This window comes from Aedes aegypti, chromosome 2 (genome assembly GCF_002204515.2).
Source record: "Aedes aegypti strain LVP_AGWG chromosome 2, AaegL5.0 Primary Assembly, whole genome shotgun sequence".
Taxonomy (NCBI): domain Eukaryota; kingdom Metazoa; phylum Arthropoda; class Insecta; order Diptera; family Culicidae; genus Aedes; species Aedes aegypti.
Window position 1 is genome coordinate 229656356 of NC_035108.1, and position 26797 is coordinate 229683152.

Genomic DNA, 26797 nt, shown 5'->3' on the forward strand with positions numbered 1-26797 from the left:
ACATAGAAAGATGACGTCTTCGGCAAAGTTGTTCGGTAACTCAAGGACTATCATTGTTTGAGCTAGTTGATTAAAAGTTTTGCCACTAGGCGGCGCTAGTGAGCATAAAACATTTGTTTCGCAAATATCTCAGGAACCTGATCACTTAGAAAGATGGTGTCTTCGATAGAGTTGTTCAGTAGCTCAAATTCTTTCTTTGTTCAATCCTTAAAATTCGAGATTTTGCAAAATAATGATAGTCCCTGAGCTTCTAAACAACTTTGCCGAAGGTGCCTGTCTAAAAAGTCGAGATCCTGCAGTATCCGCAAAACAAAAAAAATCATGCTCACTAGCGCCGCCTGGTGGCAAAATGTCCTATTTCTTGGCTCAAATAATGATAGCCCTTGAGCTACTGGACTACTTTGCCGAAGACACTATCTTTCTAAGTGGTCAGGCTCCTAAGATATCTGCAAACCAAAGTTTCATGCTCATTAACACCGCCTAGTGGCAAAATTTTGAATCAACTAGCTCGAAAAATGATAGTCCTTCACTTACTAAACAATTTTGCCGAAGACGACATCCTTCTAAATGGTCAGGATCCTGAAATATCTGCAAAACGAAAGTAAAACTTCCATGCCCACTAGTGCCGCCTAGCGGTCAAATTCCGAATTAAATGAGGCACCATCAGATAGCGCTTCACCTCCAGAACAACTTTACTAAAGACCCCAAGTTTCTATATTATCTGGATTTTAAGATATGACGATTTCAAACTGTGGTTTCCTCGAAGCGTACATAGTGCGTTCATTATTATGCGACTTCCATGTACATTTGTTGATTTTATCGTATTATAAAGGGCCATACTGTAAATAAAAACTGTCGAGTATTGTTCTTAAGAAGATTCTTGAGGAATACATTTTTGTTTGGTGTCGATAGATATCATTGTTGCAAAATGATAGCATATAAATCACAACTGTTGTACAAAGTACAACAGCGCGACAGCCCGAAGGTTAAATCATTTTCGGCAGAATTCCAGAATTTATGGCAGAATTCCAAAATTTTACAGCAGAATCCTGAAAGGATTTCCATAATAACCCAAGATGGGTTTCTGGGATAATCCAATAGGAAGTCCCAAGGAGGTTATTGGAAAAATCAGAGCGATCAAAGAAATAACTACATATAATAATTTCAGAAGGGTTTCTGAAAGAATCTCAGTGGATTTTCAAAATGTCCTCTAGCACCACAACTAATATATACTAATATATACAACTCAATACTTAATTATAAATTGCGTTGAGCTGAGTGTACGCCATCCAGTTTGGGGGCGGATTGACGGTATCGAAGTGGATTAAAAACAATTATTGGAGAACGAAATAAATATGAACTGCGCAGAATACATCAGACCGATTTACCATTGCTGCGCACTTCTAAAAGCATTTTATTTTTATTAAAACGTTTGATAATAGTAGAACGACAATGATCATCAGTTGATTTTCCGCTACTGTTTTTTAATCACAATTGTTATTTCTTTCCGTGCACGCGCTCGGGAAATGAATCTGGCCATGGTGCAACAACCGCGCTACATTCGATGAATCCTATGCGACAAAAATTGTCGGCGCTATCCGTCAAAATCACTCACCAAAGCGATTTTGGTGGATTTACCATCACAACTAGTGTTGAGTTCAAGGTTGTTTTTCGCTTCACCTCTGTCTCTCTCCCGGTGCAAGTTTTGCCCGTATAGGGGAGGCTTGTACAAAATAGCCCACTGATCGGTTAAGTTTTTTTTTATTATTATCATTATTTTTTGCCCGTATATGGGAGGTGTGTACAAAATAGTCCACTGATAGGTTATTTTTTTATTATTATTAGGGGTATTCACTTAAAGTAGCGTAAACTGAGATATTGGTGATGAAACATTTCAAATGAAATATTCATTTTCTGGCTTTCAGGCGATGAAAATAAGAAGTTGATCATCTAGTCACCCAAGATAAAAAACAAGCTTGTCAAAAATTTGTTTATTTGAATTACGAACTTTTATTCCATTCGCTTCAGCCAAGGTTTTCGACTCTTCGGCTGTTTTCTTCACGGTACCCAGAATTCTTTCCAGATCGTCAACGAAGATCGTCGAATTGTACTGATACTACAAGAACTCCTCATTCAACTTACGTATTATCGTCAAAATGGTACGACTGCGTTAATAGTAGTTTACGGAACAAGTTGCAGAATGATGATTTTTACAGCACAAGTCGTAAATTTATCCTACGAGGCTTGCCGAGTAGGATAATTTCGACGAGTGCTGTAAAAATCGATTTCTGCAACGAGTAACGTACAACATTTTTTGCAATTTCGTAGAAGACCACTTGAGGGTATCTGAATTTATATCAGAATGCATTCACCATTATTTTACAATTTCTGAAAAATTGTTGTGTAATGATTTATTACGCAACTCAAAACAGTTGCGTAATGAGAAAGCGTTGCGTAATGATTCATTACAGCACTGGTTTCAGTTGCGTTATGACTATTCCCGCACTGCATACTTCAGTGCAGGAAAGTAGGCCGTTTCATGACAGATTGGCGTGAGGAAAAACAGCCTATTACGATGAGAAATTGCAAAAAATAAATTGCCACAATCATTCTACTTTTCATAATCGGAAAACAACGCAATCCTCAACCCTCAAATATTTAATTGCAGAGCACCTTTTTCGATTTCTAATAATGGGAGTCGATGCGCGTTGCGTTCAGTTTGGATAAAAATGTATATACTGTCCCCTCCCCACATGGTAGGATTTTCGTATGAAAATGAAAAGTTATTTGCATGGCACGCAAGAAATCTCAAATTTCCTCTCCTTCAATAACCCCTTACGTAATACAGGAACAGCCCCAATAATGGTTAGGCAGCAGCATTATGCTATAAAATGGTTCATTTTTCGGCCGTTTGTCAATAAAACCATTGGAGGTCACCACATTGACTTTTCCCCAGCCATTTTGTAGAAAAAACTCTGCCAAATGTTTGGACAATCCTATTTACATCAACGTTTTCCAATTGTTTTTTATGCTTTGCCTTACTGGGTTTCGAAACTTGTTGTTTGTTTGTAAATATAGTGTTCCATAGCAATTGCTTGTATGAGCGTCGCAGTCTTGGATTGGTTGACTGTTGAATCTCAATGGCTTGAAATATTTCCCACGCCGTTTACGCAATTTCGTGAAACATTTGAGATAAACAGTTAATCACGATATACGCAGGGATTTACGCTGTTAAGTGAATACCCCTATTGTTTTTTTTTTATTTGATTGTGGTTGAGTTTTTCCCGCATGGACGATTCGGAGGGAGGCGATACGCCTCCTAAAGATCTTATAGCTCGAACGCGGTTTTATCAACCGTCTTCGGCTGGGCCTTGGGTTGTCTATTTCCGGCGCAAAAATAAGATTTTGAACGTGCCCTCGATCTCTCGAGAGCTGACGCGTAAATATCCTGGTACCGTTATTCACCAAGTGAAACAATCCAAGCTGCGTGTAACAGCACCTAGTTACAAAGCAGCGAATGAGATTGCTCAGCATGAGGCTTTTACTGTGGAATGTAATGTGTATATTTTCGCCAGAGAGGTCGAGGTGGAAGGGAAAATTATCGACGCGAGTCTGACATGTGAAGACATTAAGACTGGCAAAGGCGTTTTTGAGAACCGGTCCATTCCTGATGTGGCTATACTGGATTGTAAACAATTGCAATCAGCTTTCATGTAAGGAAATAAGAAAGTTTTTTCGCCGTCAGCCTCGTTTCGAGTGACTTCCCCTGGTTCCGTCCTCCCAAAATTTGTTTGCATTGATAGTGTTTTTTACCCAGTGTGTCTTTACGTGCCGAAGCTATTCAATTGTACCAACTGCAAGCAGCTTGGCCACAGTGCTAGCTTTTGCGATAACAAGCCCCGTTGTGGCAAATGCAACCAAGCTTATTTAGAAGATGCTTGCACACAAGAAGCTGAAAAATGCAGCTACTGTAGCAAGGATCTGCATGACTTGCAGAAATGCCCGGCATACAAAAGACGCATTCGAAATGAGAGTCGCTCCATTGTGAAGCGCTCCAAGAAGACGTACACGGAAATGGTGAAATCTTTAAATCCGTCAGCAAAAGAGTCTTCATCAGCCATCCCAGTTGGTAACTCTTTTCAAGAGTTGTCTTCCGATGAAGCGAACGACGACGAAACCGATGAGGGAGATTCTTCGGAGGTACACGCACCCGGTAAAAGAAAGTCTTCATCCTCTCCGGGACTGCGCCGTAAAGTTTTGAAATCTTCCCTCAGAAGTTTGTCTAATTCTAAAGGAGGTGGGGCAAATTTGAAAATCCCGAAGAAACAGGTCTTTGATGCTCCCGTTACGTGTTGCAGCAAAGATCTACCGCCCCCGCCTCCACAGATTAAATACACTTCGAAAAGAAGCTATAGACAAGAGAGCAAAATAAATGCTACTGAACTTCCTCGATCTTTCTCGAAAACCCCCAGGGCCAAGCCAGGACTGATAACTTTTACGGCTCTTGTGGATCGCATATGTGATGCCTTTGAAGTTTCAGACTCATTCAGAGGCATACTCGACTTTTTTCTCCCTCTTATATAATTTCTACATATAAGAAAGTTAGTTACGCCATTTCTATGAAAACGTGGCCCACCCTAATTATTAATAACACCAAACAAAAGGCCTTACTAATACAAACAACTTTGTAGAAGACCGTTTTCGTCTAATGTTTCATTCTAAAGCTCAAAATGCATCTTTCCACGTTAAACTGATTCCTGGACCACTGTGCATTGGTAACCACGTGTGTAGCTCGTTGTTTCTGAGCAAATCTCGCATAATTTGTGATCTCACCCTAAAAGCCATTGGTAACCGAGTGTGTAGCTCCTTGTTTCTAGGCAAATGACAACCCATGATGAAAACTATTACCACTAGGAGATAGAGGAGGATCCTCTGTTTATCGTAGCATTGTTGAATAAGGTATAAATCCATTCGTTTGCTCGATAATAACAAGCTACACACTCGGTTACCAATGGCTTTTAGGGCGAGATCACAGATTATGCGAGAAATGAATGTATAAACCTACACTGAAACAAGCGTTGCAGTAATGAGAACCTTGAACGTGTTTTTAAATTTACTATTCCAACCACGATTGAGGTATCATGAACGCTTTTTATTTGCGTTTTGTTCCCTCTCAATCCAACCGCGTCGATAGCCGAGCAGCTAGCGTTCGCGCTTGACAATCGCCAGATCCTCGGTTCGATTCTGGTCTGTTGCAAGTTTTTAACCATGGCATAGTAATTTTTACTATACAAATGGTGCCATGGTAAAATTGAATGCACAAAATATTCTCAATAAATGCGAATTTAGTCTGCACAAATCAAGTGGCGTTGTGTATTTAATTTAACCCTCTGATATAGTATTTTCAACCGCAACGCTGTTCTCAGTGTAGGACAGGACGTGACAGCTCAACTGAGACTGCCCCGTTGTTTTTCAGTCGATAACCTTGACGATACAAAAGCCAGTGCTGCCAGTATTCTTTTTAAGCATATCTCGTGCACAAATTCAGTTATCAAGGCACATAATTTGGTCGTTTCTTGTACGCATTATTCATATAATGCAATAGAGGATGCTATCTTTTTCAAAATTCAGGTTTATATTCAAAACAGGTGATATTTTTAGAGAAAATTGACACAAAGTCGATTATTTTGCTCTCAATGCAGTATTTTTAATTTATTTTAATATTGTAGGATCACATGTAGTACAATTGACATCGAATATAAATGGGTTTGAAACAAACATATTTTGTGCAAAATTTCCAAACTTTTGATGAAAACTCTAATTTATAAACTAGCAACACGGTCGGGCTAGCAACAAAGTGCCCTGTTGCAATCCAACTTAACGATGCGAAAGTAGGCCTTTGCCAAAGCGACCAATTAGAAGTGGTCTTTTTTGACAGGCAATTGGTTTCATTTTTGTACTTTGACCTGACACGTCTTGTCTTAGGTATAAACATCCAATCCAATGCCACTGGCTTCGAAACGTTGGAAGTCTCACCCACCATTAGAAGTCTTATCAATATGATTCTTCCTTTTGTGAAACCTCTTCTGAAGCGATTGGCTTCAAGTTGGCCGATTCTTGACTCGTTCATATCTTTCGATGGATAATTTAACCAACGAGGTCGGGGATATGATCGAAGTACTACAGTGGAATTGCAGAAGCATTATCAAAAATATTGACGCGTTCAAATTTTTAGTTCACAGCAGCCGCTGCGACATATTTGCTCTTTGTGAAACATGGCTCACTTCAGATAAAGACATCTCTTTCCACGATTTTAACATTATCCGCCTGGATCGAGGGGATGGGTATGGAGGTGTACTCTTGGGGATCAACAAGCTTCACTCCTTTTATAGAATTGATTTCCCCCCGATGACAGGCATTGAAATAGTTGCATGTCATTTTACAATCCGAAGTAAAAGTATTAGCATACCCAAGTAACCACAAGCATTAAGGTATTACCGTATTTTAACTTTAATTCAACGAGTGCAATGCATCATTGCTTTTATTCTGCAAAATGCCTGCAATAATGCTTTAATTCCCTTTTATGAATGCAATGTAGCATTGTTTTATTGTAGCAATGAAATGTGCATCAATGGGTGATATACGGTCACCGCTCAATGCTTCATTGCATCATCTTACTCAATGCTACATCGCAACAAAAACGGCAAGACTTTAATGAAGTATTTATCGTCGGTCCTTCATTCAATCAGGCAAATAGACTATAGAAATACTTAAATATCCCTTATGAAAATTCTTCACAAGAAATCTGGTTAAAATTTGTAGATAAGACAAAGAGAAACCAGAATTTGAAAACAAAAAAAAAGTTGCAACAACCTGGAATTTAACCCAAAACCTTTCGATTGATAGGCCCGTGCGTACAAACAGCCTATCGACGACTCAATGTGGCAAGATGCTAAAACGATACAAAAAGCGTGAAGATGAGCAACCGATTTAGCCCCACACAATCAAAACAAAACAAAATCTCAACAGCAAAAGAGCGACACTTGGAAGTGCAACAGTCGTGTCCACCAACTTATTGCGCACTTTACCCCAAATTGAACTATCACGAAATTTGTAGAGTGCAGAAAAAGTATGATATGAGTGCACACTTGCAACTGATCATCTCAACGTATTCGGTGCACTTGTTCCTTCAACCACAAGGAATAAGTGCACTAAAACCATTATCATGATTTGACGTAGCCTGCTATCACACTTTGAGGGAGCTTACACACTTGTGATGGTCCAACTTGGAGTTAAATCGACAATATTTACCACTGGCAACGAAAGGGCGCTGCTTGAAGTTGCACAATTTTCCCGGCCAAGACATGCAGCATTCATGGTCCGGAGGATAGGCGCGGGGAGTCATCGATAACATCTCAATTAATTTGGGTTCGAATCCCAGCAAAGGAAGGAATCAAAATAAGCATAGAATCAAACCAAAAAAAAAAGTGGTCGGACTTCGTTAGCAAAAAAAAAACGTTCGTAAGCAACGCTGACCTGACATCCAATATTTTTGTGTTTCTATTTTTGATCTTCAAATAATGGTTTCCTTCATGCATTAAATACACTTTGGCTAAAGCTTTTATACGGTACAGACAGTAACTATACTTTAGCAATTGCCAACATAGAGCTAGGAAATGTAGCCGTATTTACACTTTAATAGCGCCCTTTTCCACTTTAATACTGCATTAATGAGACATGTAATGCAGTATGACTTTATGTGCCATATTATTTTATAATAGCATATAAAGTGATATTGATGCAACTATATACAGCTGTACGGTTACTTGGGTAGCCAGTGTATACATACCGCCGAGTGCTAAAGTATCTCGCCGAGACCTTTCGGCTATATGCTGCGCTATGCCAGCGCCATGGTTGATCCTAGGAGATTTTAATTCTCACGGTACAGCCTGGGGGTCACCGTGTAACCGTCGGTTCCAAATTTTATAGTTTGTAGGCTCCTCCTCAAACATCCCTGTACATTAAACCCGCCTGCCAGTGTGTTCCCAATTCCTATTCCAAATCATAAATTCAAAAATTGAAATGACAGCCTCACTGGCGGGACCTTTTGCTGTCATTGCAGAGCTAAAGGCGTTATTATAGTAACACACGTAACGTTGTCTCGAAACTTGCGTCATTTATTGGCAGCGGTTTGAGTTACCTAAATGTAGTCGGCCTAACATGATCCCTGCGCGGAAATGTTGCCAACCTAAATCTGAGTGGCCTCACTTCGGGTGAGTTGCCAAACTTCGGATGTTTTCTGCTGATTAATGTCCAAGCAAAGAATTCCAGGGGAAATGTATTTCATTCTGTTCGTGACTATCACAGATAATAGTAGTGCGCGCCGTGTATTCTTGAAACGTAAAAAAAAGTGTAATGTGTAAAATTGTGGTGTATAAAATTAATTTGTGGTTTTTCTTTTAGATCCAAAACTAGTTAAAACTTAAAAGCTAGTTAAAACTTAAAGCTAATAGTACGGCAAGTGTTAGGAAGTACGATAAATAGTTAAAAGTACGATTAGTTACAAAAAGTTATTATGTGATTGTAATTATGTGTCTTTATTATAGCTAAAACAATAGAACCATCAAACAAAAGGTTCAATTAAACCCCTATAGTTGAATAGGATTTCAAAAGAAAAGGTAATTCTTTTGTTACTATTGTAATCAAATATTAGCTGGTGAAGGAAGAGAGAGACATTTTTAAGGTGTGCTAATTTCCCGGAATAGGTCCACTTCTGGGCCTTTTCTTTTTGACCTTCGGGGTCCCAAACCGGAGGACTTCCTTTTATGCATCCACAGAATTTTCCAAGGACTTTTTGGACCGGTCTAAACCGGACACTACTACAATACCCGGACCCAAGCCACCATCATCTGGAGGATAACGGAATTGCGGACGGAAGATCTCCTTTGAAGACCATTCCCCACCATCTCCATTTTGGGAATTGGCAGTCCTGTAAGCCGGATAGTGGATAGAGTCGGCCATCGCAGAGGTTCCCAACGCTTTGTCTGCGTCCGCGTTCTCCATCAACCAGTTTCGCCGTTAGTATTGCTGCGTCCGTGTAAGCCACCAACCCCACCATTCTGCGCAGAGGTTCCCAACGCATTCTCTGCGGCAGCGTTCAGCCTTTGCCAAAAACCCACTTCAGTCAAGCCACCTGTTACCGCCGTGAAAGCCATCCCTCCGATGCATGCATGCCACCGCCCACCACCAAGCTAGCCACCGTACAGCACCCACCACCATCACCAAAAGCGCAAGTACACCTTATCCATGATGTGTCTCTCTCTTTAGGGCCCAAAGGGGCAAAATAAATGTAGGCATGTAAGATAGAAGCTTTGGTGGTTATTTTCTATTTGAAAACCCCGCAATTGGTTTATATACACCCTTTTGATATTTTGCTCGTTTTCCCGTGCCCAAAAAGGGGCATTCACGCCTCGATCTGGGTAGTCCGCTGGAGAAATACGATTTTCACCTTGAATTCTGCTAACTTTGGTCCAGAAAAGAGTTGGTTTCCTTCCCCTCGTACGGAACTGACAGCTGGCGGTTAGAATCCAGCTCCTGCTAAAGGTGAGTGACCGGTTTAGTCAGCGTAACGGTGCTATTAAGAATAAGCGACCCTGTGCTCAGCATTTCCCAACCCACAAATCCCCCATTGAGCAGCCTAGGAGCTACAACCGAAGGACGATAATCGCGCAACTATGTTGTATGACCTCTGCGACTATTTCAACTTGACAATTTTGAACTCAGGGGAAGCAACGAGAATAAAACCTCCAGATCCTCCAAGTATGTTAGACCTCTCAACCTGTTCGAATTCACTATCATTGGATTGCACGTGGAAAGTGATTCAGGATCCCCATGGTAGTGATCACCTGCCAATCAAAATTTCAATTACCAATAGTTCGTGTCAAGCTCGCCAGATCGACCTCGCGGTTGGGTGACAAAACGTCGAAAGACAAAATGTCGAATGCCAAAACGTCGAAAGGACAAAACGTCCAAGGGACAAAACGTCGAAAAGACAAAACGTCGAAACCCAAAATGCCGAGTACCAAAAAGTCGAATGCCAAACCGTCGAATGAAAAAACGTCGAATGTTAAAACGTTGAAATCCAAAACGTCGAAAGGACAAAATGTTGAAAAAAATATGAGTTATGTCTAACAAAATGTCAACTTATTCGATTAATAAGGAAAATGATGAAAACCATAAAAATTTTACGAAAAACCCAAATACTAAATAATATTTTGAGCAGTTACAGCAGTGAAAAATACAGTTTTGAACAGATTTTGTACTTTAATTGGCCATTTTTCATACAAAATGGATAGATCTCGGTTTCTTATGGTCCTATTGACATGAGATTTTCACCGCAGTTCTGAAATTACATGAATGTCACTTAAATGGAAAATCACAATAAATGAGCAACAAAATTCATAAGTTTTACTCAATCATCATCAGTTTTACTCATAAATCTTATTTACAAAGTTGTGTGGCTTATCAAATGAAACATTTTTTTTTGAAAAAAGGGCATATAGCTCTAAGTATTTCAACTTTAAAATTATTTTCAATTCAAGACTTTTATCGTTTTTGTCAAAATTGCTGATTTGCGATTATTCAGAAGTTTGATTATGAAAAGTTCTAAATTTTGAACTACGGTGAAAATTTCACTGGATTGTGCACTAGAAGCCGAGATCCATGTCTTCAAATTTGACCATTTTGCATGGAAAAATGACCAATGTGTAGGGTGCAGAGCTACTTGGGCACTTCCATGATTCCCCTTGGCATCGGGGTTTTTCTTGGCCGAATTGTCTGAAACAGAGAAGCGCTTTAGCACGACACATATTGTGGCCAAACATGAGTTCTCTAGCAATCAAAAAACCCACTGCCGAAGTGAATCAAAAGTGCCAAGAATAGGATCCTCCTCCCTACTTTGTTTTGTCCAGTATTGTATATTCTTTTCAATGTTATAATCGTGAAATTGTAATTTTTAGCTGGATTCGGAAGCGACAATAAAAAATAAATTGGAAATTAGGCTCTCGGAATTCATCAAGTTTTTTAAGTATAGAAGTCTATTCAATAGAACATAATTAAAAACTTGCTGGATGTCCTGATGAAAAATTTCTGTTCCGAAAAGCGAAACAAAAAATCAAGTCAATTATTCCTATTCGAGCGAATAACGAGTAAATTTTTAAAGAATTCACTACTTGCCAAAAATCCAGTTGTTAATTTGTTAAAAGAATGAGTGTATATTGAAAGAATAAATAATACACTATTTATCAACAGACAACAAATCCAATTCACTTTAAAGATGCTACAACGATTTTAAAGAATTGATTTAACTGAAAAATTTTCACAATAAAAGTATTTAAGCTTAATATAGAAAATTGTTGGAGTTACCACATTCTGATGCATCTAGCGAAAAAAAAATCCCCAGGAAGAATAGAAACAAAATAAACAGTGGACTGCTATCGGGATTCATTTTCTCTGCCGTTATGTGAGTCCACTGGTAAGGCGAAAGAAGGCTTGGTCTTTTTCATACTTTTATCATTTTTACTTCTACCGCTGGCTTCATTTTCAATCTTCCTCTAGAGGTGCTGCAGTGCTTCTTCTCTAGTCTGAACTGGGTGTAATATTGTCAATTTTTGTGAAAATTTGTTCCATGCTTACTTTGATGAACATTGCAAATTTTGCAGTATCCAACGTCGTTCATATCGCAACCTAAGACAAGACGTGTCAGGTCGAAGTACAAAAATGAAACCAATAGGGTCCTAAAGCCCTGTCTCAATTTTAGTACCAAACACTTAAGTTTAGGGCAGAAACACATGTTTACTCAATTTTTAAATGATTTTCGTTGGTTTAAGTACAAAAAACATTGTTTTTATGATTTTTGGAATTTAGTCACACTTCTTGGTTTAAACTCAAATTTTGGGTATATTTTGTTTTCCGTATCCCTTCCGAAATGTCAGATAGGAACAACCCCAGTGTTAAAACTATATGCCCTGTGGTATTTTTGTCGAAAAAGTGAATGTCAAACAAGATCACAAGTGTCAAGGTTCATATATGGAACCATTTTTAAAATTGAAGTTTAAAAATGTTATAGCCGTTATTTGAGCTGGAAAACTTGCTAAAGTAGTTGCAAGAACATGCTCTTTCGTATTATTAAATAAAAACAAGAATTCATTAAAAATTTTAGGACCCAATTGCCTGTCAAAAAAGACCACTTCTACACGCTAACTTTGAAGTACCCATTAATGGGTACTTTCGTACCCATTTCAAAGAAAAGTGGTTTAACTCATTTAATGAGTATTGGCCATTTACTCATTAAAGAGTATTTGCCTCGAACTTCAAAACATGGGTATTATTTACCCCTCATCGATTTTACAAAAATGGGTAAAAAATACCCCCCTCTTGCCGGCACATACGGGAAAAAACGGTTCCAAATGAAGTTTTAAAATATTTCAGGCCAAATACAGTCTAATAAAAATCATTTTATTGGATCATTTATAAAGGGTCAATTCGAACATCAATACGGTGACTTGCTTGTGAGTCCATCTGTATTCCTGGATCTTACTGCGTGTCTTCCGGTTCCAGATCTTGGATGAAAAATAACACTTAAATTGCTGCTTCTCATGCTTCTTCGAGGGGTTTGCTGTAGAGAAAAGTCAATTTAGTCCTTAATGTAAATAGTTTGTTAAAAAAATAGCTACTTACCATTGTTCTTTCAATTAATTAATACAATATGAACAGCGGCAAAAAATTTCAATGTTGCTGCCCCAAACAACGACAAGTGGCTTTTTTACCCATTATTGTTGACGGAACTCATTCTTCAAGAAGAGTAAAACGTACCCTTTTTAGTGTCAAAAAATAATACCCTTTTTCTGACAACTCAGTACTAGAAATAAAAATGGGTACAAGAAACCCATTTAATGGGTACTTCAAAGTTAGCGTGTAATTGGTCGCTTTGGCAAAGGCCTACTTTCGCATCGTTAAGTTGGATTGCAACAGGGCACTTTGTTGCTAGCCCGGCCGTGTTGCTAGTTTATAAATTAGAGTTTTCATCAAAAGTTTGGAAATTTTGCACAAAATATTTTTGTTTCAAACCCATTTATATTCGATGTCAATTGTACTACATGTGATCCTACAATATTAAAATAAATTAAAAATACTGCATTGAGAGCAAAATAATCGAATTTGTGTCAATTTTCTCTAAAAATATCGCCTGTTTTGAATATAAACCTGAATTTTGAAAAAGATAGCATCCTCTATTGCATTATATGAATAATGCGTACAAGAAACGACCAAATTATGTGCCTTGATAACTGAATTTGTGCACGAGATATGCTTAAAAAGAATACTGGCAGCACTGGCTTTTGTATCGTCAAGGTTATCGACTGAAAAACAACGGGGCAGTCTCAGTTGAGCTGTCACGTCCTGTCCTAGATCGCAACCATATTTTCCTTGGCAACGTTACAGTCGCTTGAAAAATAATTGCTTTCGACGTTTTGGCCATTCGACGTTTTGTCCCTTTCGACGTTTTGGGATTCGACATTTTGGCATTCGACGTTTTGTCTTTCGACATTTTGTCCCTCAACCCGACCTCGCTTATGACTTCACGAAATATATTGACTGGGGAAAATACACCAAGTTGATCACCGATGGCGAGCAGTCGGTCGAGGATCTTTCTCCGTTGGAAGAATATCGATTCTTATCCGGGTTGATCATTAACAGTGCTCTTCAAGCACAGCGTCACGCAATACCGGGAGCATCAATACGTCGGCGGCCGCCCACTCCGTGGTGGGACGACGAATGTACCGGAGTTTACCGAGAAAGATCCACCGCGTTTAAAGCATACCGAAAACGCGGCGTACGGGATAATTACGAGCGGTACACCTTACTCGATCGTAAGTTCAAGAGTCTAGTGAAGGCGAAAAAACGCGGTTATTGGAGAAAATTCGTCAATGGATTATCACGGGAGACTTCTATGCGAACGCTCTGGACGGTTGGTAAAAGAATGCGCAACGCGTCGTCAGTTAACGAGGACAGAGAAAGCTCGCCTCGATGGATTTTCGACTTCTCGAAGAAAGTCTGTCGGGATTCTGTTCAAGTACAGGCGATATTTCGTGAATATTCAAATGAAAGAACCGAAATGGATTCACGCTTTTCAATGGTAGAATTCTCACTCGCTCTCCTTTCATGTAACAATTCAGGAATGGATGGAATAAAATTCAATTTGCTGAAAAACCTCCCAGACGTCGCGAAGAGGCGCATATTGAACTTATTCAATGCATTCTTGGAAAGCAACATTGTTCCGGATGAATGGAGACAAGTGAGGGTTATTGCCATTCAAAAGCCTGGAAAACCCGCGTCGGACCACAACTCGTATCGTCCGATTGCAATGCTGTCGTGCCTACGGAAGCTTTTCGAGAAGATGATCCTACATCGGCTCGACAAATGGGTTGAATCGAATGGCCTTCTATCAGATACGCAATTTGGTTTCCGCAGAGGTAAGGGGACGAGCGATTGTCTTGCGTTGGTTTCTACAGAAATTCAACTGGCCTATGCTCAAAAAGAACAAATGGGCTCAGTATTCTTGGATATTAAGGGGGCTTTTGATGCAGTTTGTATGGATGTCCTTTCAGACAAACTCCACGAATGTGGACTCTCTCCGATTTTGAACAACTTCTTGTACAGTTTGTTGTCTGAGAAACACATGAACTTTTCTCATGGAAACTCAACAACTTCACGAATAAGTTACATGGGTCTCCCCCAGGGCTCATGCTTAAGCCCCCTGCTTTACAACTTTTACGTTAGAGACATAGACGATTGTCTCATGAAAAATTGCAGATGACGCCGTTGTTTCTGTTACAGGACCAGAGGCGAACGACCTGCAAGGACCTTTGCAAGATACTCTGGACAATTTGTCTGCATGGGCTGTAAAGCTGGGTATCGAATTCTCTCCGGAGAAAACTGAGTTAGTTGTCTTTTCTAGGAAGCGTAATCCAGCAGAACTAGAGCTGCAATTTACGGGTAAGGCACTAACTCAGGGTTTATCGCATATGTATCTAGGGGTCTGGTTCGACTCCAAGTGCACCTGGGGAAAGCACATTAGGTATCTGTATCAGAAGTGCCAACAGAGAATCAACTTCATGCGTACACTCACCGGAACATGGTGGGGAGCCCACCCGGAACATCTGATAATGCTATATCGAACGACAATACTATCGGTTTTGGAATACGGTAGCTTTTGCTTTCAATCCGCCGCGAGAACTCATGTCTTGAAGCTGGAGCGTATCCAGTATCGATGTCTTCGGATCGCGTTAGGCTGCATGAACTCGACTCACACAATGAGTTTAGAGGTATTAGCAGGTATACTGCCTTTATCAGATCGTTTCGTGGAATTGTCGTTTAGGTTCCTCATCCGTTGTGAGGTGCAAAATCCTTTGGTAATTGGCAATTTTGAAAAGCTAATCGAACGAAATCCTCAAACAAAATTTATGACACTGTACTATTCGTACATGGCTCTGGAGGTTAACCCTTCTTGGAATGTCCCCTATCATTATTGCTTCTCCAACTTCTCTGATTCTGCTGTAGTTTTTTATCTGACCATGAGGCATGAAATCCGTGGAATTCCAGATCAGCTCCGATCGGAGCACATTCCCAAAATTTTTGCAAACAAGTTCGGTCACGTCAATTGCGACAGAACGTTTTACACTGATGGGTCAAAAACAAATGATTCCACTGGATTTGGTGTATTTAATGAATTTCATAGCGCCGCCCATAAACTTCAAAATCCTTGCTCCGTATACGTCGCAGAACTAGCGGCTATACATTATGCATTAGAGCGAATTGCCTCTCTTCCCTCTGATCAATACTTCATTTTTACGGATAGTTTCAGCTCCATAGAGGCTATTCGATCAATGAGGCCGGTAAAGCACTCCACGTATTTCCTCCGCGAAATACGATCTAAACTGAGTGCTCTATCTAATCAATTATATACCATCACCTTGGTTTGGGTCCCTTCCCATTGCTCCGTTCCGGGCAATGAGAAAGCGGACTCACTTGCTAAGGTGGGCGCTATGGAAGGCGATATTTATGACAGACAAATCGCATTCAACGAATTTTTCTCAATTGCTCGTCAGCAAGCCTTGATCAGTTGGCAACAAAAATGGGATACAGGAGAATTAGGCCGGTGGTTACATTCCATTCTCCCACAGGTATCAAAGAAACCATGGTTTAAAGGGTTGGACTTCAGTAGAGACTTTATCAAGGTCATGTGTCGACTGATGTCCAATCACTACGCTCTAGGCTCGCATCTCCATCGAATAGGGTTCACCAATAGCAATCACTGTAGCTGTGATGCAGGCTATGGGGCTGTCCATTAATTACGTAAGACAATTTTGGCGGTTTTTCGACACCCCCTCCCCCCCAGATAAGATTTTTTGTATGAAAATCAAAAATAATTTGTATGACGCGTAAGAAATCTCAAACCCCCCTACCCCCATAAACCCTTACGTAATTAATGGACCATCCCTATCAAAATATTAATCACGTGGTGTGGGAATGCCCCGAATACGACTTTGTCAGATCTGTTTTTAGTGCATCTCTCATAGCCCAAGGGAAACCAGAAAAGGAAGACATTAGAGATGTGTTGGGTAAGCAGGACCTTGTGTATATGGAGCTTGTGTACAATTTTTTGAAGCAAGCCGAAATCCATATTTGATTCCTCCGTCTTGTCGTTTGTTCCTCCACCTTATGCCCCCTCGAAACTCGCTTGTTGTGTCGTTACAGGTTTTCGGTTTGTCCACTCGAAGTTTGACGAGCAGCAAAGATGCCAGAATACCAATACGCTGCTGAAAGTCAACGGAATGATCCCTCAATCCTATCCTTCCCTAAAATATTGTTCTCCTTAACCTCGACTAAACCGCGAGTTTTACGGTTCCCTGAAGCTAACCTTAGATATTAAGAATCAAAACGAAATGTAAAAAAGATTTCAAATGAATTCGGCTCCGTTATGCCTGCTGGCGCTTGAGCCTTGTAAATAAATGAATAAGTAAAAAAAAATGCCACTGGCAGGTAGATATTGATCGTTTCTTCACCATAGAGTTGATCAAAAACGTGTAAATCCATTCAAATCCTCAGAAAAGAACAAGCTACCCACATGGCTACCAATGACTTTTATGGCGAGATCATAAATTATGCGAGAAATGCAACTTTTCTTATGCTTGTGTTGTATGAACTCAATTTCGCGTTGAATCAATCCAAAAAAGAGTTTATTTTTCTTCTAAATGGAATTAAATGCAAACTACCTAGGACCTTGGAGATTTATCCCATTTATCCGAAATTGAGTAATTGGGCTCATCTACGGAGTTGCGTTGAAACCGTCGAAACAATCTAAAATTGAGTTGATTCACGTCTCCGTGTAGTTGGTAGTACCACAAAGAGCACGTATGTACCCTAAATTTGTGAAATCACCAACAAATTGTAGAATGTAACCGTAAAGCTTTCCTTCAGAAACAGTAGCCTTGAGTTTTAAGATTTTTTACTAAATTTACATTGATTCGGTTTCCCGTGTTTAAATCAAAACCTTCGTTACTAGTGCTTATATGTTAGTAAGATTGTTCTGTCTTTCTATTCTCTTTAAATATTTTTTGTGGAGTTTTTAATTACCGCTCTTCACAGAAAAAAATCCGTTCTCGTATCCGTGAACAGCAGGCGTGAACTCGTCAACAAGCAAAAATACACCGTGAACTAGATCATGTATACGAGACCATTCATGGTAGTTCACGGTGTATTTTTGACAGTTCACGTTATCCAGAACGCTTTTTTGAGCGTGTTGCATGAATCATTAATCCCTTGCGCGCGTATTGAGTGAATTGAATGCCGTAAGACAATTTTAGCGATTTTTCAACCCATCTTCCCCCATGATAAGATATATTGTATGAAAATTAAAAATAATCTGTATGACGCGTAAGAAATCTGAAACCCACCTTACCCTCATAATCCCTTACGTAATTATTGGACACGTAATTACTACGACCCTGAGGATTCCAATCTCTTAACCCTCTAATACCCAATCCCGCCTTTAGACGGGGTACACTTTCGAATTTTGTGTATTTTTCGTAGCTCGGAAATCAAAATGATTTTATTTTTGGCTTAAATCTTGACGCATAACAGGTATATAAGAAAAGTTTTTTATTACTTTTGAAACATTTTTGTATTTTTGAAAATTGTTAGAAAAATTGTATTCTTATATAACCTACAAATGCCCGGGGTTCATTTGACGTGTAATATAAAAAATCGTACCTTTTATGTTTTTCTACGATCAACCTATCACAGAAGAAGAGCTTGGTGGTATTAAAATGATTTCAAATCTGTTTTTCCGTTAATTACACGGAAAATGAAAAAAATCCCAGAAAAAATATTTTTAAAAGTACTGTAAAAACCTGAGTTTTTATTATTGCTAAAAATCAGTAACTAGAAGAGGCTTCAAAAAAAATGAAAAAGGATAGGGATGTTCAAAAATAAAAACTATAAAAATCAAAAACCAAAATTCATAGATTTGCGAATAAAAATAAATCATTGTTCAAAAAGTGTTTAGAACGATTTTAGATAACTGAAAATGATATTCAGATCGAAAATAAAAATTTGGGTATTAGAGGATTAAGTCGGTGAATTAGCAAGTTTCTAAATAAGGAATAAAACAGTATGTTAATCGTTCTTCAGTCCGAGCATACTGCCCATAACTGCATATTTGTCACATTCGACATTTTTGACAATTTCAAGATAATACCGTGCAGGCTCATCAAATGATGAACACTTTCGATTCGCTTACTGAAATTTGTGAGATTGTTTTAGAAAACTCGAAAAAATACCAAGATGTTTTGTCACATTGGCAAAAGTAACCGCATAACAGCCACATTGAGATTATACATGAGCCTCGTTATGTATTAGCAATGAAATTTGTATCAGAATTATTTTCTGACTATTCACCCAATATGAGATATGAGCTGTACGAAATTCCAGTCACAAATAAAAACTTTTGAGTTCTTGGTTATTTTAGGATATTTTAGTTTATTCCCATACTGCTAAAAAATGCACACTTGGTACTCCATTTACTCAATGCCCACTTTTGTCGAATGTTACAAATATACAGTTATGGGCAGCATAATACTGATATCACTGCACTCTTAACTGGTAGAAAATAACTAACAGGTGCCATGAATGAAAGAAAAATACTGTCAGAACTTGGTAGACACAACAATAATTATATATTTTTTCATTATGTCATTTTCTAGGTATCTGGACTGCCATTAAAATTGTCTGTCAAGTTTCAAATCAATATGGCAATGGGAGATATATCGAATATGGCCGAATGTGAACGCTTTGCTAATATTGTTATACCAACATTGTGGTTCGAAATTGTAAGTATTTAGTTTTTGAAAAGTAGTGTTATGTTAAGTTCCGGGTTTTCAATAATTTGAGGCTTAATAAGTCTTAATGGGATGTGAAAAAGGGTCTGTGAACATAGGGTCGAAAATCACTGCTAAGTGAGTTATTCACGAATTAAAGATTTTCAACTTGGTCATCTTTGACAAAGTTTTTCTATTAACTATGCATCAGACATTTAATCTCAGTGCACGAATTGGAAACTCGGATCATGGAACTGTAAGTCTCTCAATTTCTTGGGAAGTACCCGCATTCTTTCCGAATTATTGAGGGTCCGCAAGTTCGACATCGTAACGCTGCAGGAGATTTGCTGGAAAGGGCCGACGTTTCATACGTATAGGGATGGTTATACCATCTACCAAATCTGCGGCAACAGACATGAGCTGGGAATAGCTTTTATCTTGATGGGCGAAATGCAGAGGCGCGTGATTGGGTGGTGGCCAATCGACAACAGAATGTGCAAGTTTAGGATCAAAGGCCGTTTCTTCAATATCAGCATAATCAACGTGCACAGCCCTCACCTAGCAAGTGACGATGACGATAAGGACGCTTTCTACGCGCAGCTGGAACGTGAATACTGATGGAGAAGGATGACCACCTCATTATTATATACCTTGCAGAAGAGTTTGAATTACCTCATGTATTTTTATGCACCTTGCGTGCAGTTGTCATTTCATTGTTTTAACCTAACAAACATCGTCACAAGTAAACTCGATTCACTATACACGCTAACTCTGAAGTACCCATTAAATGAGTTCCATGTACCCATTTTTATGAACAGTACTGAGTTGTCAGAAAAAGAGTATTTTTCGAATGTCATAAAAAGGGTACTTAATCCCCATAACGAAGCTTCCAATGGATCAACAATAATGGGTAGATAATACACATGATAGTCTAAAGAACAGCACCGCCATTTTCCAGTTGTTGTTGCGGTTCTGTTTATTTTTAGTTGAATGAAAATCTGATGCAGAAGTTTTTGTGTTTGCTGTCTGGAGCATATCTTATAATCAAAATTCTACTGGCAGTCATAATCAAAATATCTTTTAAGGTAAGTAGGAATCAGTTTTTGTTTGGATTCTAGAATAATTATTTTCACCGTTTTAATTCAACAGAATCCGGAAATGGACGTGTCGGTGGTGGCACAATAATTTCAAGAGCCCATTTTCAATACGCTGCAATGGAGAACAGAAATAGTGTCCGGGAACGAGAAATGTTTTGCTTGAAGGATCCATTGGAGAATCTACGATCGGCATTTTAATAGTTAAAAAGTATATGTAAATATGACGAAAATGTATGACCAAGACTTAAAATAATAAATATGTGTTGTTTCATTCATATTATTCTATTTTTGCAATTAGTTTTCTGAATGTCCTAAACTGAATTCAGAGCAATATCGACAAAAGATGAGGTTTTTTTACCCATTTTTCCATAACTAACCAAGAGTTAAAAATACCCATGTTTTGAAGTTCATGTCGAATACTCTTTAATGAGTAAATCGGCTTTACCCATTTAATGAGTTAAACCACTTTAGTTGGAAATGGGTACGAAAGTACCCATTAATGGGTACTTCAGAGTTAGCGTGTACACGCTAACTTTGAAGTACCCATTAATGGGTACTTTCGTACCCATTTCAAAGAAAAGTGGTTTAACTCATTTAATGAGTATTGGCCATTTACTCATTAAAGAGTATTTGCCTCGAACTTCAAAACATGGGTATTATTTACCCCTCATCGATTTTACAAAAATGGGTAAAAAATACCCCCCTCTTGCCGGCACATACGGGAAAAAACGGTTCCAAATGAAGTTTTAAAATATTTCAGGCCAAATACAGTCTAATAAAAATCATTTTATTGGATCATTTATAAAGGGTCAATTCGAACATCAATACGGTGACTTGCTTGTGAGTCCATCTGTATTCCTGGATCTTACTGCGTGTCTTCCGGTTCCAGATCTTGGATGAAAAATAACACTTAAATTGCTGCTTCTCATGCTTCTTCGAGGGGTTTGCTGTAGAGAAAAGTCAATTTAGTCCTTAATGTAAATAGTTTGTTAAAAAAATAGCTACTTACCATTGTTCTTTCAATTAATTAATACAATATGAACAGCGGCAAAAAATTTCAATGTTGCTGCCCCAAACAACGACAAGTGGCTTTTTTACCCATTATTGTTGACGGAACTCATTCTTCAAGAAGAGTAAAACGTACCCTTTTTAGTGTCAAAAAATAATACCCTTTTTCTGACAACTCAGTACTAGAAATAAAAATGGGTACAAGAAACCCATTTAATGGGTACTTCAAAGTTAGCGTGTAGAGATCGGCCGCGTTATTTCTTTCAGTTGTCCGAAATACTTTACGGTCCGTTTTTACTCCGGTTCTGCGCATCTGCTGGTCGTTCCAATCCTTCAGGTTATGGGCGCCAGGTTCTCGGGAGTGTAATTAGTGAAGTGTTCCGGTGGAAAACTGTTTTTCCGGGAAGGATCCGGTGTTGGATTCCCGAAGAGTGTTTTGTGGTGCGATCGCGTGTACGTTAGTGAAAAGACAAAATGGCGGATGGCTGGAAAGCGTCGTTTGCCAAGCTTGGCAACGGAAATTATGCCTCTTGGAAGTTCCGTATGCGGTCTTTGCTGGAACGAGAGGATTTGTGGGACGCGATTGAACAGCCGAAGCCGGAAGAGGTCGATGATGGTTATGCGCAGTGGCGGAAAAGTGACGTGAAGGCGAGAGCAACAATTGCTCTGTTTGTTGAAGACAGCCAACTGCGATTTGTGAAAAAGTGTGAAACGGCACATCAAATGTGGGAAAATTTGCGAGTGTATCATGAGAAGGCCACAATCGGAAACCAGGTTATGTTGCTGCAACAGTTGTGCTCGAAAAATTTGTGCGAAGGAGGTAACGTTGAAAAGCACCTCGAAGAATTTGAGTGTTTGTACGAGCGCCTCGACAATGCGGGAGTGGAACTAAGCGAACTGTTGAGAATAATAATGATGTTGCGCAGTCTCCCATCATCGTACAGTAGTTTTGTGACGTCGTTGGAGAATCGGCCGCAGGAAGATCTCACGATGGATCTAGTGGTAGCTCGATTGCGCGACGAGTACCAAAAGCGCGCCGGGAATAGTTCACTCGGTGATAACAGTGAGAGCGCGATGAAGGTTTCCGATAAAGCGAGAAGTGAGAGGAAGTGTTTCTATTGTTCGAAACCAGGGCATTTCAAGAAAAATTGCCGAAAGTTTCTCGCGGAAAAGGGTGGTGAAAGTGGCAGTCAACCGACGGGTTCGGGTCAAGTCGTTAAGCAAAAAGCAAAACGAGCCCAAGCGGAAAGTGACGGTGGCAGTCGGTCGAAGCATGTCGTAGCGGATGACGTTGTCTGTGGCGCGGTGTGCTTTATGGCCGGTAACGTTATACCGGGAGCGTGGACGATTGACAGTGGCTGTACGTGCCATATGACGAATGATCGCGCGTTTTTCGTGGAATTCAAGCACGGTGTCGTTGTGGATGTGACTCTCGCGGACGGTACGAAAACGAAATCAACCGGCGCTGGTAGTGGTGTAATCATGGGCGTGAATGGTAAGGGCGAACGCGTTGCAATTACTCTCGAAAACGTGTTATTCGTTCCCTCACTCGAAGGCGGTTTGGTATCGGTCCGGAAACTCGCAACGAAGGGCCTCACAGTGGTGTTTGAGGCAACAGGCTGTTCGATCAAATCAGCGGATGACTCTGTATTGGCCGTCGGTGAGTTAGTTGGCTGCCAGTACAAGTTAAAGCTGGCGGAGCAGTGTTTAGCGGTGGTGAAGAACCATAGCGTGAACTGTCAGCACACCTGGCATCGGCGGATGGGTCATCGTGACATCAACGTTGTGAATGCGATTGTGGTGCAAGGATTGGCCGACGGGATCAAGTTGGCGGATTGCGGAGAAAGGATCGTGTGCGAGTGCTGCTTGAGGGGTAAGTTGGTCCGAAAGCCCTTTCCACAGGTACAAGAGCGGAAGTCCAAGCGTCCGCTTGATATTGTGCACACCGATCTCTGCGGACCGATGGAGCATCCGACGCCTAGCGGTAATAAATACTTTATCACACTTATCGACGATTTTAGTCGGTTTTGCGTGGTGTTTCTATTGAAGTCGAAGGACGAAGCTGCCGAAAAGATTATGGAGTACGTTCGGTGGGCGGAGAACATCTTCAATAGGAAGCCTTGTGTACTGCGATCAGACGGAGGAGGAGAATACGTTGGCGAGAAGTTGAAGCAATTCTGCAGATCGGAGGGCATACAGCAGCAGTTCTCCACTCCCTACTCTCCGCAGTCAAACGGAGTAGCGGAGCGAAAGAACAGGTCGCTTCAAGAAATGGCCAGCTGTATGTTATTAGATGCCAACCTTCCCAAACGTTATTGGGGAGAAGCGACTCTCACGGCCACGTTTATCCAAAACCGACTCCCATCCAGAGCAGTGGGTAAGACGCCCTTCGAATTGTGGACGGGCAACAAACCGAACCTGACGGATCTTCGGATCTTTGGATGCGAAGCGTATGTTCGAGTGCCGGACGCCAAGCGCAAGAAGTTTGATCCTCGTTCGAAAAAGCTTGTGTTTGTGGGCTATTCCGGTTGCCACAAGGGATACCGCTTCCTCGATGTCGAAACCAATCGCATAATCATCAGCCGATACGCAGAGTTCCTGGAACTGGCTAACGGTTCCGAGCAACAGGAGGAGGCAACTGCACTTCCGGAAATGCAGCGTGAGGAGCGAAGCGTTCCAGACGATCCAGCGACGGAGAGTGAAGAAGTGGTAGTGTTTGAACACAGTGATAATGAAGAAGCGCAAGCAGAAGAGCGTCATTCTGTGTACGAAGATGCAGAAGACACTATTGAGAGCGACTTTCTTGGTTTCGAAGAAGAAATTGGTGAACAGGAAATGCCAAATGAAACAGTGTTAAATCGCCGAAGCAGGCGAACGCGGGGTGTGTTACCAAACAGGTATGAAGACTTTATCGTTGGACAAGTGTTACATGGTGAAGAACCGAATGACTTTCGTGATGCGTTGAGTGTACCTGTTTGGCAACGCGCAATGCGTGAAGAGATTGAAGCGCACAAAGTGAACAGTACGTGGGAACTGGTGGATCTACCCCCGGGCAAGAAAGCCATTGGTGCGAAGTGGGTATTCAAGATAAAACGGGATGAGACGGGTAGCGTAGTGAAACATAAAGCCCGTATCGTTGCCCAAGGATACTCACAGTGTTTTGGTGTGGATTTTACGGAAGTGTATGCGCCAGTTACGCGACAGGCTACGTTGCGTGCACTGCTGGCGGTTGCAGGGAAGAAGCAGTTAGCTCTGAAGCAGTACGATGTGCGAACGGCCTACCTCAACGGTACTGTCGAAGAAGAGCTGTATATGCAGCAGCCTCCAGGTTTTGCGGTTCCAGGTCACGAGCAAAAGGTATGTAAACTCCATAAAAGTATATACGGGTTACGCCAATCTGCCAGATGCTGGAACAAAGCATTACACGCCGTACTCCTCGAATTGAAGTTTAAGCCAAGCACCGCAGATCCATGTCTCTACATTCGATACGAGAAGCCGACAGTCATCATTTTGGTCTACGTAGACGACTTGTTGATAGGTAGCGCAACTAAATCCGAGATAAACAAAGTTTACGAGAGTCTCCGTGAGAAATTCGATGTTACTTCGCTCGGCTTTGTACGACATTTTTTGGGATACGAGATTGGCAAAGAGGGAAGCTTCTACACTTTAAGGCTGTCAGCGTACATTGACACCTTGCTCGACAAGTTCAACATGGAGAACTGTCGCCCCTCCAAGACCCCGATGGATCCTGGGTACACTTTGGCTAACGAAGACAGTAAGCGATTCGATGATCCGACGCAGTACCGAAGCCTCGTAGGTGCGTTGTTATACCTGGCCGTCAACGCTCGGCCCGACCTATCGTTGAGCGTCGGATTGCTTGGGAGAAAAGTGAGTGAGCCTACCAATATGGATTGGTCTGCGGCTAAACGCGTGCTGCAGTATTTAAGAACGACAAGAGATTGGCGATTGCGATTTGGACCAGGTGAAGGATGGTGTCTTAGAGGATTCTCCGATTCTGACTGGGCCGGAGATCGCCGGACCAGAAGGTCAACATCTGGGTTCATCTTTTTCTATGGGAGCGGTCCAATCAGCTGGGTCAGTAAAGGCCAAAGTTCTGTGGCTCTTTCGTCACTTGAGGCCGAGTATAATGCTCTTTCGCTGACTTGCCAAGAAACCGTTTGGCTCAGACGGCTGTTTACCGAGTTGGGAGAACCCGAAGGTAAAGCGACCGTCGTCTTCGAAGATAATCAGGGGTGTCTCAGCTTTGCGACGTCGGAGAGGACCAGCGGTCGTGTGAAGCATATCGACACGAAGAGACACTACGTACGAGAACTGGCTGAACAAGAAGTAATCAAGCTGGTGTATTGCCCGACCACTGAAATGGTCGCCGATGCACTGACTAAACCATTGGGACCTACAGGAATGCAGAAGTTCATCGATCAAGTTGGATTGAAGCCTTAGACTCGGTGTTCATCCAGGAGGAGTGATGGAGAAGGATGACCACCTCATTATTATATACCTTGCAGAAGAGTTTGAATTACCTCATGTATTTTTATGCACCTTGCGTGCAGTTGTCATTTCATTGTTTTAACCTAACAAACATCGTCACAAGTAAACTCGATTCACTAGAGATCGGCCGCGTTATTTCTTTCAGTTGTCCGAAATACAGTGAATCCACAATTAAGAATCACCCACAATTTATGAATCAGCTGCCTTTAAAGGACAAAATAACAGTAAAAAATAGCACAAAACATCACGGAAACATTTTCGCTTATAATTTATTTTGAGTAAAATTGTTTACGTGATGTTTTGTGTTGATTTTTGTTGTTCTTTTGTCATTTAAAGTCAGCTGATTCATAAATTGTGGACAATTCTTAATTGTGGATCCACTGTACTTTACGGTCCGTTTTTACTCCGGTTCTGCGCATCTGCTGGTCGTTCCAATCCTTCAAATACGACAGCTGCCCAAGCCATTGTGTAAAAAATCGTTATCGGAGATCTCAATACTCAGGTTGGTCAGGAGGAGGAATTTTAATCGATTATAGGGAAGTTCAGCGCTCACCAGCTTACAAACGAAAACGGCCTTAGACTGTTTGATATCGCCGTCTCCAAGAACATGGCCATACGTAGTACCTACTTCCAGCACAGTGTCCCGTATCGGTACACCTGGAGATCATCCCAACAGACTGTTCGTGGAAGGAAATCGACGGAACGGTTGGTTCGACGAGGAGTGTCAGACGGTTTTGGACGATAAGA

General features: G+C 40.6%; 1 protein-coding gene and 3 long non-coding RNA genes across 7 annotated transcripts in view; 2 read left to right on the plus strand and 2 right to left on the minus strand.

The window, feature by feature from the left end:
- Positions 1-26797, plus strand: part of LOC5574548 (scavenger receptor class B member 1) — a 494233-nt gene that overhangs the window by 333063 nt on the left and 134373 nt on the right. For 3 of the 4 annotated variants that reach the window (XM_021844301.1, XM_021844300.1, XM_001661447.2), the window contains exon 9: positions 19323-19448. The exons of the other annotated variant lie outside the window; for it this stretch is intronic. In XM_021844301.1, the coding sequence (XP_021699993.1) occupies positions 19323-19448 (126 nt within the window). The remainder of the gene's footprint in view (positions 1-19322; positions 19449-26797) is intronic. 4 annotated transcript variants of the gene reach the window in all.
- LOC110676437 lies at positions 12496-13037 on the minus strand. Its single transcript, XR_002500384.1, has 2 exons — positions 12739-13037; positions 12496-12676 (listed from the first exon to the last, which is right to left on the minus strand). It is a non-coding gene; the product is annotated as an uncharacterized LOC110676437 (long non-coding RNA).
- Positions 20119-20810, plus strand: LOC110676433. The gene is made up of 2 exons (XR_002500380.1): positions 20119-20521; positions 20586-20810. It is a non-coding gene; the product is annotated as an uncharacterized LOC110676433 (long non-coding RNA).
- Positions 21300-22083, minus strand: LOC110676436. The gene is made up of 2 exons (XR_002500383.1): positions 21543-22083; positions 21300-21480 (listed from the first exon to the last, which is right to left on the minus strand). It is a non-coding gene; the product is annotated as an uncharacterized LOC110676436 (long non-coding RNA).